The 15,122-nt window shown below is 37.5% G+C and overlaps 1 protein-coding gene across 2 annotated transcripts in view; it reads left to right on the forward strand.

Annotated features, from left to right (window-relative positions):
* Positions 1-15,122, forward strand: part of adamts17 (ADAM metallopeptidase with thrombospondin type 1 motif, 17) — a 132,502-nt gene that overhangs the window by 99,604 nt on the left and 17,776 nt on the right. For both annotated transcript variants that reach the window (XM_082154237.1, XM_082154238.1), the window contains 4 exons: positions 5,197-5,356; positions 10,747-10,882; positions 12,442-12,646; positions 14,902-15,054. In XM_082154237.1, the coding sequence (XP_082010363.1) occupies positions 5,197-5,356; positions 10,747-10,882; positions 12,442-12,646; positions 14,902-15,054 (654 nt within the window). The remainder of the gene's footprint in view (positions 1-5,196; positions 5,357-10,746; positions 10,883-12,441; positions 12,647-14,901; positions 15,055-15,122) is intronic.

Raw genomic sequence — 15,122 nt, forward strand, 5'->3', positions numbered from 1 at the left:
AATGACTTAGGAAAAGTTAAGATAAAAAAATATCTGCCAATGGGACCAGAAAAATAAACTTAAACTTAAACTCAAAAGGAAAACAAATTTATATTTCTTATTTTGATACAGAAAACAAGACATAATATCTTAAATCATTTTGCTCTCAAGTATATGCATTAATATATCTTGATTTAAGAATGTTTAGATATTTGTACTGGAAAGTTTTACAGAACAGCTTTACTTCAGTCGTCAAAAAGTTGACAAAAGATTTTGGATTCATCAAATGGTTTATAAGATACGGACCATTTCTCAATATGCGTTCTTGTCTGTACTTGTGTTCTTGTGGACTTGTGAAACGTCATCAGTCGCTGGCCAAGTACTGTTCCAATTCAAAGTTCACATCTAGCCAAGTCCAGTTCAAATCCCAGGATGTGTTCTTGATCCTGCCCCTTTTACCGAGGATGCATCGAGAGGTGACTTGTACGGACTTGAGATAGCCAGGTATCCCAGAATGCATCTCACACCAACAAGCAAGCGTCAATAGCAGATTAGAAAACCCACGTAATTTAAAAGTGCTACTGTTATTGCTACTGTTAATACAGACAGGCGAGACAGCACACTTCAAGTGTAACATCAAACAAAGTGCGCGTCTCTCACAGCACATCCTGTGCAATGAAGCCTGTGAATGTCCTTGTTATTCGCTTCAACCTTTCCGAACTTTATGAAAGATTATTTTACGGAAAGTTTGAGTGGTGTATGTGTGTGAGGAATTGGAAGCAAGCAGATTACGGGTGTTTCTAAAGCAAACTTGGCGTCATCGCACATCAGGGGCCTGTACCATGAAGGTAGCTGAACAAACTCGAGGTTACAGGATTAGTTTTGAGTATACAAAACCAAACCGATGTAATCAGGCTTTATTGGTACCATGATGCAGCTCATCAACTTTCTCTGTCAACTCAGGCTTTGATCCTTAAGCTATGATTACTCCACGCGCGCGTGCACATAAAAGAGTGACGTCGACACTGAACAACCAATCGCGGGTAGAGCGAGAGCGATATATTTTTCCGCGGAGGAGCAAGAGATAATCATTCAGAATTACGATGAATTTAAATATGTATTTCAAGCTCGAAACAATACGGTCTCTGCTGCCAAAGCAAGAGAAGACTGTTGGAGAAAGATTGCTGATTGTTAATGTGTAAGTTAAACAAATACGTTCTATATTTATGTAAAATTATGTATGTATGTGTAGCCTATATGTGTAATATAGCCTATAGCCTATTTTTATAATATATAAAAAATGATACATGCACATTTTTTATATATTATAAAAATAGGCTATAGGCTATATTACACATATAGGCTACACATACATATATACAAAATTTTACATAAATATAGAACGTATTTGTACTACTAAGAAAGCTAGGGAATCCTATCATAAGATTAACAGAATAATAATAAAGATTTAAAATAATTCTTAACATGTATTATATTGTATAGTACATTTGTGCAATTTGCTTTAAAAAAAACAAAAACAAAAAATGTGTTCATGTGATGTAGCCCTATCAATATATCTTACCGGCAATTTTATAAAAGCCCTCTTTTATGGACATGGCCGATAAATGTCCGGGGAACACTATTAATGAAACGATTCATGTACTCCTGCAGAGCGAGGACCACCTTACGAATGGTTCGACAAACCGTGTTTTCCCCGCGCTTCTGTGCGTCACCCACCGTACAAGAATGTACCACTTGCAAAAAAACGCAACGCAATACCATTTGCGGAACAGTAAGTGCATGAATTCGAAGTGCATTATGTGCGGCTCAAGAAGTTTGGAAAGATAAGACATTCCTTCCGCGGAAAATCTGTATCTTTCATACAAGTAACTATCAGGAAAGGCAAGGGGATTTTGTCTGGCTAAAAACTCTTTCTCTACGAAGTGCTCGTCAAACAATTTGCGCTGCGATGTCCACAGGATTTGGAAGAAAAGGTGAAGTCATTGTAACAGACACTGGGAATAAGTTACGTCACCTATATGTTTCTTTGCTCTCAGCTGATTGGTCAAACTTCAGTCTGAGATCTTGAATCCAGAACATAACCTGCCCCGGAGCAGGTTAGCCGTGCAGCGTAAGATACCATGGCAACGAACACCGATTAAAGCCAAGCTACTTTCATAGTACCTAAAACCCAGGGTTGGCGGAAACTAAACTGAAACATAGCTGGCTAACCACCTAAACCGGCTTCATGGTACAGGGCCCTGGTTAAAAACTAAGCTCAGAATCGTTGGAGAGAGAATCACGATGCATCGATTTTTTTCTCCAACCCCTAGTTGTCATAGTTTCTGAGTATGCCTTTGTTTGTCAGCATGGTTTCTGATTAGTTAATTGATTAGTTTCACCTGTGTCTAGTTTAGTGCCTCATTTTGTATTTATACCCAGTTTAGTTCAGTTCTTTTGTGTTGCCTATTGAATGGTTGGTGTGTAGTACTCCTGTGGTTTTTCCTGGGCCTTCTTGTGCTGGAGATTTTTTTTTATGTTGAGTAAAAGAAGAACTGCTGCATTTTTAAGCATCATGTTTTCCTCTCTTCTGTCACTGACCTGTGACATTTCTATATCCTAATAATGTTGAAAATATATGTCAAGTAAACAGACATGATTAATTATATTGTTGTCCATGTCCAAGACCATTTTATTTGTTATGTCCATCAATTCATTCATCTATTCCTCAAAGACATACATTTTTGCAGGCTGAATTAAGGGATTTCCTCACTTATCCCTTTTGACACCAGCATGTATTGCCAACTTGCTTCATCAAATCCAAACTATCATTTATGTTTGGACCCCGATTATTGCTGCTTGCGGCTATATTTATAGATTAGCATATTACTGCTCATTATCGAATGAAACCCAGTCCTCTAATCCTCTAATTCAAGCACGTTGGTTCAGTTAATATATCCTCAAAGCTCTTTATGATGAAGAGAATAGACTTGTAATCTCCATTCCCTCACAGTCACCAAGAGTTTAAAGCAAAAAGGTTTGTTTAGTCCGGAGAGCTAGAAGGTGTCTTGAGAGAGATCTCTAATTAGTATAATGAAGCAGTGAAGCAGGCTTTAGAAAATGCTTTCCTCACAGACGTCCTCTGGCGCACAGATGCTCCACTTCAAACGGTCAGAGTGTTTTCAGACCCATTTAGAATATTTGAGCTAAATTTCTAATGTGCCTCTGGTCAGCTTTGGAGCTTCTGATCGAGGCTTTTTGTTTGACTTTGAATAACTAAATAGATGCAAAATACTCCAAATTAGGTGAGAAGAATCTGTAGTGTTCCCAGGGCCGGATAAACCATATGAGCATGTAGGCCTTTGGGCCAATCTTGAACTGAGTGTGAATATTCACTTACAGACCTCACCATGACGTTTCAGTGGCATGTGGTGGTATGTAATTAAAACATAATTCCTTTCTTTTAATTGTTTAATGCAGTGATTTGAAGTTGAATCTCACAAAACCTGTCAAAGTCATGTACTCAATTCCAAAGGAGAAAAGAAAGAATTATATATTTTGCATAAGGAAAATAAAGACTTTTTGGGCCATTTTTGACCAATGCAATTTTCTTTTTTTACATTTGACATTATTGAGTAAATTTTGCATATGTATTTGTTGTATGCTGATTTAAATGATGGACACATTAAAGAAAATGTGTTTAATTTGTATGAATGGCCCTAAACAATTTTTTTTAAATAATTTTACTTGTGATTGTGGGGTGAAATGTGACTTGGATGTGTTTTCATGAGATTTACTCACTGTATATTTTGTGCATCTGCTGTTGGCGGGCTTGTTGGGTCTTTTGAATGTACTTCTACCTGTTTGGATGTGTTCTTTTGTGTGTACTTTCTTTCATGTCATTAGCCACTGGCTGATAGGAAGACGGCTCTTTTTGAGAGGCTGTTAACCTCCACTGTCTGCACAGTAAGTGAGGAAAATGGCCATGAGATGGATCTTGTGATAAAGTGTGCTGGAGGCCAGAGTCTAGTCTAGTCCCTGGAAATGATTATGGGAATGAATGGAAGTGATCTCTCTTTCCTCATGGCATTTTGGTAGCCATTTAAAATCAGACCTTGCGCTTGTTCACAGGCCTCTAGAGATGTACTATTTGGTACTATCAGTCTTACTTTTCAGATTCAAATTAGACAAATCTACCTTTTTATTTTATTTAACTGAATTTAAGAAGTTACCCGTCTTGAAGAAAACAATTTACAACCTTGTAAGACTAGTCTAAGCAGTTTATGCAACCGGCCACATACACTATATTGCCAAAAGTATTGGGCACCCCTCCAAATCATTGCATTAAGGTGTTCCAATCACTTCCATGGCCACAGTTGTATAAAATCAAGCACCTAGGCACATGCACACTGCTTCTACAAACATTTGTGAAAGAATGGGTCGCTCTCAGGAGATCAGTGAATTAAAGCGTGGTACCGTGATAGGTTGCCACCTGTGCAATAAGTCCATTCGTGAAATTTCCTCACTTCTAAATATTCTACAGTCAACTGTTAGTGGTATTATAACAAAGTGGAAGCAATTGGGAAAAACAGCAACTCAGCCACGAAGTGGTAGGCCACGTAAAATCACAGAGCTGGGTCAGCGCATGCTGAGGCACACAGTGCGCAGAAGTCACCAACTTTCTGCAGTCAATAGCTACAGACCTCCAAACTTCGTGTGGCCTTCAGATTAGCTCAAGAACAGTACGTAAAGAGCTTCATGGAATGGGTTTCTATGGCCGAGCAACTGCACCCAAGCCTTACAACAATTGCAATCATTGCAATGCAAAGTCACCAGATCTAAATATTCACAACAAACATCCTTTCAACATGAAACCAAGAAATGAGACCTACACTTGCTGAATTTTCAGCATCATTACTCTAGTCTTCAGCCACATGATCCTCCAAAAATCATTCTAATATGCTGATTTGCTGCTAAAGAAAGATGTTTTGCTGCCTAATTCTTTGTGGTAACTGATACATTTTGTTTTTCAGATTTCTTTGATGAATAGAAAGTTCAACAGCATTTATTTAATTGAAACGGAAACCTTTTGTAACGTTATAAATGTCTTTAATATCACTTTTCATCAACTTAAAGCATCTTTGCTGATTAAAAGTATTACCTTGGACCAAACTGAATGTAAAAGCCTGAATGCTCTTCATCTCATTTTTCTCCCAGGTTCTGCTGTTCCACGATCAAACGTACGGGATCCACTATGAGTACACGGTTGCCCTGAACCATTCGCAGGAGAACAGCAGTGATTCAGTAAAGGAGCCAGAGCACATGCACCTGTGGACTCACAGCAGCTGGGAGGACTGCAGCCTGCACTGCGGAGGAGGTCAGTGCCGGCTGTTACCCACAATCCCTCTGGGGGGTTCATTTCTTATTACTCTTTGCAGTTATTCTCGTGAGTATTATAAGCTGATCAGGAAAGTTTCCAATTCTCTTAAAGGTTTCATTAAATTCCATTTCAGCCTTGGCCTTAAGCTATTAATGTATACGCCTGCTGCCCAGCTGTCTTTCTGCGATGCTGTGTGACTGTTATGGTCAGCACAGCTGTGTGATTATATCTAGCAGGTTAAAGCCCCAAAAATAATAATTACTGCTATGAAAAGAGAAAGAGGGAGATCTCAGACTAATTATATCAATGCTAATTGACTCGAAAAGGAATAAAACTTGCAGAAAGAGTCATTGCAGAGACGTTGTCAGTGTAAGTCGTCACATGTGGTGGAAGTGTTATTCACTTGAGACTAAACATGTCTTCTGTACGCATAAAATAACCCGACACTGAAGCCTGTCTCATTTTCTTAGCCTGTCTGAGCGTGACAGTTTTGCTGGTTATATTCACAAAACTGATAGCAGATGAACATTTATCTACAACAGACCGGCATGCAGTCTCATCTAAAATGGCTCCCATTTTAATGGTGATCTGCTTGTTTCTTTTATGTGGTAATTACTTACTAAGGGCTGAACGAGAAGTGTCGTTGTCTGCGAGAAGTGTTGCATCAGCATTTATATTTGCACACAATAACAGATGAGATAATCTGTTTCTAAAGCAATTTTTTATGTTTTACTTTTAAATAATGTGTGCTGCTTTGGTTTTTTTAAGGGCATTTCGTTCTCTGTGACGAATAAAAAAGCTTTAGGTTTTCAACACAAGCTGAAAATCAGATTCTGGCCTGAAAAAGCTGACAAGAGATTTGCTGTGCCTGTTTTTGGAAACTTCTAGACACGTTTATGAAATAGTTGTTGCTTCGTGGTCAACATCATTCCTTAATAATAGGAGGTAAAACTCTCTTCATAACTCATAACTTATAACTTATAACTAGATGTCGTCTTAACTTGCTGTTTTAGTCCTGATTAGCAAAGTCTTCAAGGATCCCCAAGAGAATTTCTCAACTGGAAAGGGCAATAAGTAAACAGCCAATGATTATCTACCCACATTCATGCAGAAAATCACAACTCAACAATGCATGTCAAAGGTTTGTCTCATCTGAAAGTCTTAAGTGAGCCTTTCTTTCAGAGGAGGCCAATTTACAGACAGATGGGAGACACTAAGGACACTCTACTGTACTGGGGTGAAAGTGTGTTGCCCTGGAAACCATTGTTAAGGGGTTGTAGGAGTGAGACCAGAAGTGTCATGCCCATTCAAACTAATGAGCCGCCTCTGATTTTTGGAGGTAAAGTGGTTGTCAAAGTTAGTATTGTAGCTTTATGAATGGTCACACACTTGCAGGTGTCATTATATTATTATTAACAATTGACCAAAACCAAGCTCAAATTAAGTTTTATCACCAGAGAATGTCAGAGATTTGTCAGACATTAGAATGGCCGCATCTGAGGCAGTAAGTGCACTGCTTCATGTTTTCATCAACTTGCAGGTTACAATGTTTATTGTAGCTATGTAGGCGTTCAGTTTTTCCTGTCGTTTACATTTGGCCAAAAAGTGTTATTCACAGACTGTATTGGCTATGATGGCAAATACCAGACTAAGACTCTCTTTTCTACTCAAATACATAAAACGCTAGCCTTTACAAACGTTGTGTTTTTTTAGTAAAGAAAACACTGTACTTATTCAAACAACCAGTTCTTTATTTACCCTTGACTGCAAAGAACCAGAGACCTTTTCCAAAATGTGTGCAGCACTTCATTCTAAATGGAGGCGGGTGGAGCTACTGTATGAGGTTTTGGGGATCAATTTGAGGATCTACTGGAGTTACGAAGTTTAGTCACAAGCTCTTTTTAGTATGAAGTTCTATTCAAGCTTTTGTATAAAGCAGGGTTCCTCAAATCTGGCCCTGGAGGGCCACTGTTTGACCACTCACCCATCTGCAATTTTCTAGTAACTCTGAAGACCCTCATTAGCTGGTTCAGGTGTGTTTGATTAGAGTTGGAAATAAACTCTGCAGGGCAGTGGCCCTCTAGGACCAGATTTGAGGAACCCTGGTATAAAGTACAGGGGGGGGGGGGAAGTAACAAAAATAATGTTAATAACCGGTCTTTTTTCTAATCTAACTGAGAGAACACAAGAACAGAAATGTTAAAATACTGAATCTGCTTGGAGTAAACTGATTTGTTTGTTTGTTTGCTTTTTTAAGCCATGTTCTGTTCTATAAACTAGTGAGTTTCTTAGCAGTTTACTGCCTTCTAAGTGCAAGTTTTATATTTGCATGTTGCTGACGGTGCTATAAATGCATAGCACACACTAGGTAAAATTGTAATTTTTTTATTAGATTTAACCATTTTTATAAAAATTTTTTGGATTAAATGAAATATACACTAATGCTCAAAAGTTTGGGGTTGGTTTTTTAATGTTTTTGAAAGAAGTCTGTATGCTTACTAAGGCTGAATTATTTGATCAAAAATACAGTAAAATACAGTAATATTGTGAAATATAATTACAATTTAAAAGAACTGTTTTCTATTTGAATATTTTTTAAATGTAATTTATTTCTATGACGCAAAGCAGAATTTTCAGCATCATTATTTCAGTCTTCAGTGTCACATGATCCTTCAGAAATCATTCTAATATGCTGATTTTCTGCACAAGAATAATTTCTTATTATTGAAAACAGTTGTGCGGCTTTATATTTTTGTTGAAACTGTGATACTTTTTTTCAGAATCCTTTGAATCAAAAGAACAGCATTTATTTGAAATGGAAATCTTTTGTAACATTAATGGCTTTACTGTTGTCAGCGTTGGTTCCTGAAGAGATGAAACGGGATCTAAGTGCAGCAGTCTTTATTTAGAAATAAACTCAAATCGTCACAAAACAGAATCTCAGGAACAAGATCAGGAATAGAACAAACATCTTAACAAAACAGAGACCTGAACAACACACAGGGCTTAAATAGACAGAACAATCCAATCAAAGAAATTTGAAACACCTGTGACAACTAAATCAACTAGGAGACTAACAGGCAGGGAACCTGAGGATGACAGGACTGATTAACAGAGCAAGAAAACCAACAGAACAGAAAAGGAGATTAAAAGCAAACTCGAAACATGACCAAACTCGAAACGTGACAACTTTCACTTTTGACCAATTTAATGCATTCTTGCTTAATACAAATTTGAATAAAAAAATCTTATTGACTCCAAACTTTTGAATGGTATAATGTAAGTATATTTGTAGTAAATATTCCACTCGACTCCATCTTTCAGTAGAGTTTGGTTGGCATGTTTCTAAGCTTCCATCAATCATGATTCTTTAATGAGAATAAAAATTAAGTTTGTAATTAGATTTTTAGATCAGCATTGTTCATTGTTAAAAGACATTCAACAGTGACTTTTTTTTTTTTTGCAGTGGGCTCATTACAGTGCATTGTAGGATTGACTTATCCATGAATGATACATGACATGGGATGCTGCCTTACAACAGGAACAGGCTTTGCATCTGGGACACCCATATGATGCCTAAAATGCTGATTAGGTACTAGGCAGCACACTTTTTGGAACAGAACTGGTCTCTCTTTCTCTTAGGCTGCCCTTCTCCGCTCGCTGCTCTGAGGAATTAATCTCTGTTTCTGACTGCTCGTGGTTTTTCTTGGCAAACGTAGAACAACACAAAATTAATGACATGGCTAATCCTACAGTCTGGCATGCCGCCACCCTCTGAAGCAACAACAACATTAAGAATTCACAGCAAATTAAACGTCCCGAGCAAATTCAGTGCAGAGTTGGTGCTTCCCCCAGCTGCTAATTTGGTCTTGACCAAACACCCCTGACTCCATCGATGACCACTAGGGATAACCTCGTATTGTTATCTCTAATTAGAAATGTTTTGTTCTGCAAATACCTGAAATCAGACATGGCTGGTTGGGAGGTCAAAGTGGACCAGACAGGATCAGATGGTATGAAGGCGCTCACACGTGCCAGAGAAAACACTGTTTCTCATGTTGTGGTTAAACACCCCCAGTACAGAGTTACTGCAGAGCCCTCGACGCAATCCAAACATTAACATCCTTAGTGGATTGTTTGTAAACTCGTGCAGGCGTCTCAAAGCGGCCATAAAGACAATTATTATTATTATATAACCATGCTTTTTTTTCTTTTAGGAAAGTTTGACCAGTTTCTTATGACATCTAAATCAACTGCTATAGACAGTTATGGCTCTAAAATCTGATTAGATGGAGTATTCATGTAGAATGTGATCTAGTTTACGGTGTATTATATTTGTAAAAAATATTATTGGTGCATACTATTTATTTTATTGTTATTTTTAAATGTAATTGTTTATTAAGCATTATTTATTCAAATTTTTATTTATTTATTAAGTTATTAGTTATAAATAGTAAAATATATAATAGATAAAACAGATAACCGTCACGTTCATGTCTTGTCTAGTTCATAGTTTCATTGTCATGTTCTATTTAGTTTAGTTTAGTTTGCATCATTTTCCCTGTCACCTTTTGCCTGAGTTTTCATTCGTAGTTTTTTGTCATGGTTTCTGATTGAGTTCTGCACCTTTTTCTTGTTCCGTTGATCATTCATTCTGTGTATTTAAGCCCTCAGACATCTGTTCATGGTTCAGTGTCGTCAATGTTAATGTGTAGTGTGTTTTTCTTTATTCTTGGTGTTTATTAAAAGTATTTAACGTTCATTCTGCATCATGCATCATTCTTATCTTTTGGATTAGGTCAAACGTGACAATCACATTCCTGTAGTTCAAACAGTAGAGCATGACACCAGCAAAGCCAAGATCATGGGTTTTTAATTTTGATAAAAGTGTCTGCCAAATGCAATAATGTAAATGTGGAGAGTTATTAATAAAGATATTATTAAATGTTATTGCATATTTTAATTATATAAATTTATTTGTTAAACATTTTTTATTTATTATTTATTAAAGCTAGTTTACAGTGTGAGATATTAAAATAATATTAAATACTATTATTCATTTATTAAATCTAATTATTTATTAAACATTGGTGTTTTTATTAGAACTATAATTGAATGTTGCATTAATGTAGAACGTACAGTCATAAGTGTGGGTACATTAGCTACGCATTTACAGTGAGAGTTATTGTTAAAAATAATTGATGTTTTTATTATATTTACTGTGATCAAGGCATGACTGACACATTGCCTCTTGTATCAAATTTCTTTAATTTTCAAGACATGCATTATCAAAATAAGTACTCAAAGTAATTTACAATTGAATTGTAAACCCAGAGTGACTTTTTTTTCTTTTAATTTGTCTAAGAAAATGTTTTGTTTTGTTTCAGGAGAGAGAAGGACTGTGGTGTCATGCATGAAAATCGTTAACAAGACCATGACTCAAGTAAACGACAGCTACTGTCAGGTGCAGAACAGACCTTCACCTCAAATCCGCTTATGCAACATCCACCCCTGCCAATACAGGTACCGGCTACACCAAAGCTACACCAAAATAGAGCATTTTACCTGATGTGTGTGTGTGAGCTGTGCATTTTTCTGCTGTCAGCTTACACAAAACAAGAGCCTGAGTTTTGGAGCAGAGCCTGGGTCTCCTCTCTTTTTCTGGATTCAACAAACAAATTGTGGATAATGTTCTCAACAAATCCACACAGGACAAAAGACATCCAAACATAATACGAAACCTATTCTGTTGCCGTCATCTCTGTACAGATGAAAGCCGTGACAAACTTGAGTAATGATTCTTGAGGAAGAACATGCATCAGAGAAATGATTCTTGGCAATTAACTGTACTGCTTTTCAAATGATATACATTTGTCCCGGGAATACGTATCCTCTCATTAAACTAAAGAATCAATATTTTACTCTCTCTCTCTCTCTCTCTCTCTCTCTCTCTCTCTCTCTCTCTCTCTCTCTCTCTCTCTCTCTCTCTCTCTCTCTCGCTCGCTGGTCAGTTTATTAAAAGTTTGACCTTTTCTTTTGATGCAATTGAATCTTTTAAACGGTAATTGCAGATTATTCTTTCAGATTGTAATCAGATTCAGATTGCTCTGATTCTAAAAAGCTTCTTAAATATTGATGTGAAGTTGTTAATTCAATGCAGGCCTATTCACACCAAGAATGATAAATATAACGATAACTATAAAAGCATCCACACCAACGGACGATAATGTTATTTTTATTCTAAGCTCGTGCTTCAGGGTATAAATTTCAATATTTTTATTGTTTATGAGCTGGAAAAAAAAGTGATTCCATATTCAATATTGTTCCTCTATGCCGCTATTGTTACAGTTTTGTTGTGGACTGTGAGTTATGGGTTATGGTTATAGTTATCGCTCTTGATGTAAATGGATCTTAATTCAGTATTTAAATCATGTAAAAAATATGTAAAAAGCTGTCAGCTGGGTTTTTGCATCTTCTGAGGAAAGTTTCTCAGTGGTTGCTAGGTGGATGCTTATTGGTCCATTCTGATCTCTAGATATGGCACATGTGGTGTTTTTTCCCCACTCCTTTTTTATTGTCCACCAGATGTAAGTGTCACTTAGAAAAGTAATTGCACACCTCTTTTTCTGTCTATAACTGCAAAATTGGTTTTGGTGCTTGTAAGAATGAGATCTAATTGAGTGTTGGACAGAACAGCTTTCTGTAGGTTTCCAGATGTCTCGCTGTCATCTTTCATCGTGTCGTTTAAGCAGTTTATAAAGACAGCTCTGTTTTTATTCTCTTTTTCATCTGTTGAGATTTTCTGCACATAAATCACAAGTTCATTTCATGACCATTTATGTGACAATAAAGATAATCATCTGTTATATTCAGTCATACTGCAAACTGATGCTTAAATCATCTATATTTTATTATGTTTCCTGATTAAAGGATTTGGTAAATTGTAGCGTATGGTGTGGGTGGTATTATTCGTCACGTGTAAAGGGTTGTACAGGGTTGCAAATGTCTTCACACATTGACTTTAAGTACTTGTATCAGTGACAGTGTATCAGTGTCTTCTCTACCTTTTCTGTCCCTCTCAGGTGGGTCACTGGCGCTTGGACGCAGTGTTCAGTAACCTGCGGTAAAGGCTTGCAGCAGAGGGAAGTTGGCTGCGTGTATCAGCTGCAAAATGGCACATACATTCCCACCAGAGACCTGTACTGTCTCAGCTCCAAACCAGCTGGCGTTCAACACTGCGAGGGACGCCACTGCCTCACCGTGTGGGAGGCCTCCGAATGGTCCAAGGTTTGAGCTCAAGTCAGCAGAAATTATTTAAATACCACATCATGGACAACAGGATTGTGCTCTTGCTTTTATGAAAACATTTGATCTACCGTTTAAACATATTTTAAGAGGCCCTTTCACTTATAAAGAAATGTTTAAGTGGGTTAAATGTTCAGAAATATGGGTGGCCCTTTATAAAACAGGGTGGGCAAAGCATACAGTATGAAAACTACACACCAAATTTCCAAGAACAAATATAACTCAGCACAGTTTCAAGTTCAAAGTTTCAAAACAACAACTTTTCACAAAAAATGGCCACAAACTTAAGTTCTGTTGCTGCTTTAAATTAAGTATAATCAAATTGGCTGTACGAGTCATTTCAACTTAAATTATATAAAAACTGGCTTTAAAAAATCAAGCTGAATCTCATATAACTTATTAAAGAAAGTTGAAATTGTTAAGATTATTTTTATGAGTTGAAGTAATGTAAATGTTGCTATGAATAATTGATCAGATTTTTTTTTACTGTGAATGAAAAAAACATTAAAATGGCTCTTCCTTTTTCTATCAAGTAAGTCAGTTAAAAAATTCTAAACATAAATTCATATAATATTTAATATAATTTAATATAATATAATGTTTGTACTTACCTTTACGTGTACTCCTGCAATATTAGTCTGAGACGACTGAATTTCTGGTTAAAAACATGTCCCTGTCAGTTCGCATTAAAGGGACACTCCGCCGTTTTTTGAAATGGGGCTTATTCACCGTCTTTCCTACATTTAGATAGGTGGGCAAATGCATTTTTGTCTCAGTGCATGCATTGTTTTAGTTTGACAGGGTCGGTGCTAGCTTAGCTTAGCATAATGAATGGAATCCTTTGTTGCCAGCTAGCATGTCATGAGTAAAAGTAAAAAAAAAAAAAAAAAAAAAACGAATTACTTCTTGTGGCCTGCGTATTCACAACGAGTACAAATAGCAATGCAGATTAAGACTAGACGATTTCCTAGGCAGATATTGACTTGGGACTATATTAGGGTGAAGCACAGGCGAAGCACTGCTACTTGGGCGCAGAGATATCACACTCACCACCAGTTCGTGTTGACTCTAATCCTCACGTCCTCAGGCTGTTCAGCAATCGCAACCTCCTCCTCCTGTCGTTCTTTTTCCAAAGCATGCAGCTCCTCTTCTGAAAACTCATAGAGGTATGGTTCTGGCTCTTGTCTGTCTGAGAAGTCACCCTCCTCATCTCTCACAAAATCCGCCATGTTCATCGCCATTCACTATGTCTACTGTAGGAAAAATAGCCGGCTACTATTCACGCTGGTATGTTGATGGAAGTTGGGGGACTTCGCCTGTGCTGTCACCAAGTTCGCCTGTGCTTCCCCCCAATATAGTCCCAAGTCAATATCTGCCTAGGAAATCGCCTAGTCTTAATCTACATTGCTATTCATACTCGTTGTGAATACGCAGGCCACAAGAAGTAATTCTCTTTTTGTAATTTTTTTTTAATCACTTTTACTCATGACATGCTAGCTGGCAACAAAGGATTCCATTCATTATGCTAAGCTAAGCTATCGCCGGCGCTGCCAAACTAAAACAATGCATGCACTGAGACAAAAATGCGTTTGCCCACCTATCTAAATGTAGGCAAGACGGTGAATAAGCCCTATTTCAAAAAATGGTGGAGTGTTCCTTTAAAGGAATCACCCGGATTCATTCTAGCCTTGGTTTCTTTCAGCATTTGTGTGCTGCGTTTTTCGAACGCTGCTAAAGATGTAGAGCAGGAACACAATGGTCAAAAACGTCCGTCTAGCGCATGTTTACTTGGAATAACAATAGAAAAGCTGTGCAATAGAATTCAGAAATACATTCTGTATGAATGGCTCCTTATGATGTTAGAATGAGCACATATAAAGCCCTTTTATGAGACACATCCTGTACCATTGGACTCAGAATGTTTTCTGAGGTCACCTGAAATGTGCTTGTGTCTGTGGGGCTTTGTCCTGGCCTATGGAGGGCACTGTGGTCGTTTTTCAGCCTCTACATTTCATTTCGGATCTTCATGTTGTTGATATTGTAAGCACTTCATTAGAGTGGATTCAGTCAGTGGAGAGAAGCGTTAGCGAGACTCCACAGGATATCTGTTTTAATGACCTGCACTCTTCCCATCTCTTGCTTATGTCTTAATTTATTTCTTTGCACCCAATTGCTCACTTATTTTCCTCATGTTATACTCTGACACGCTGAATTCTCCTTGTCTTCATTTGTCCCAGTGTTCCTCTGAATGTGGTCGTGGAAGCAGAAAGCGGACAGTGACCTGCACCAATCCTCAGGGTCTCTGTGATCCCGTGTCTCGTCCCACAGAGGAAGAGATGTGTGAGGATCACTCCAAATGTTACGAGTGGAAAACCGGTGAATGGTCTAAGGTAGGGTGAGCAAACAGTCAGAAGTCGATATAGAAATTACATTTTAAAAGTCTGGGTCAGTAAGAGTT

Source organism: Leuciscus leuciscus (assembly GCF_965113295.1).
Source record: "Leuciscus leuciscus genome assembly, chromosome: 2".
Lineage (NCBI taxonomy): Eukaryota > Metazoa > Chordata > Actinopteri > Cypriniformes > Leuciscidae > Leuciscus > Leuciscus leuciscus.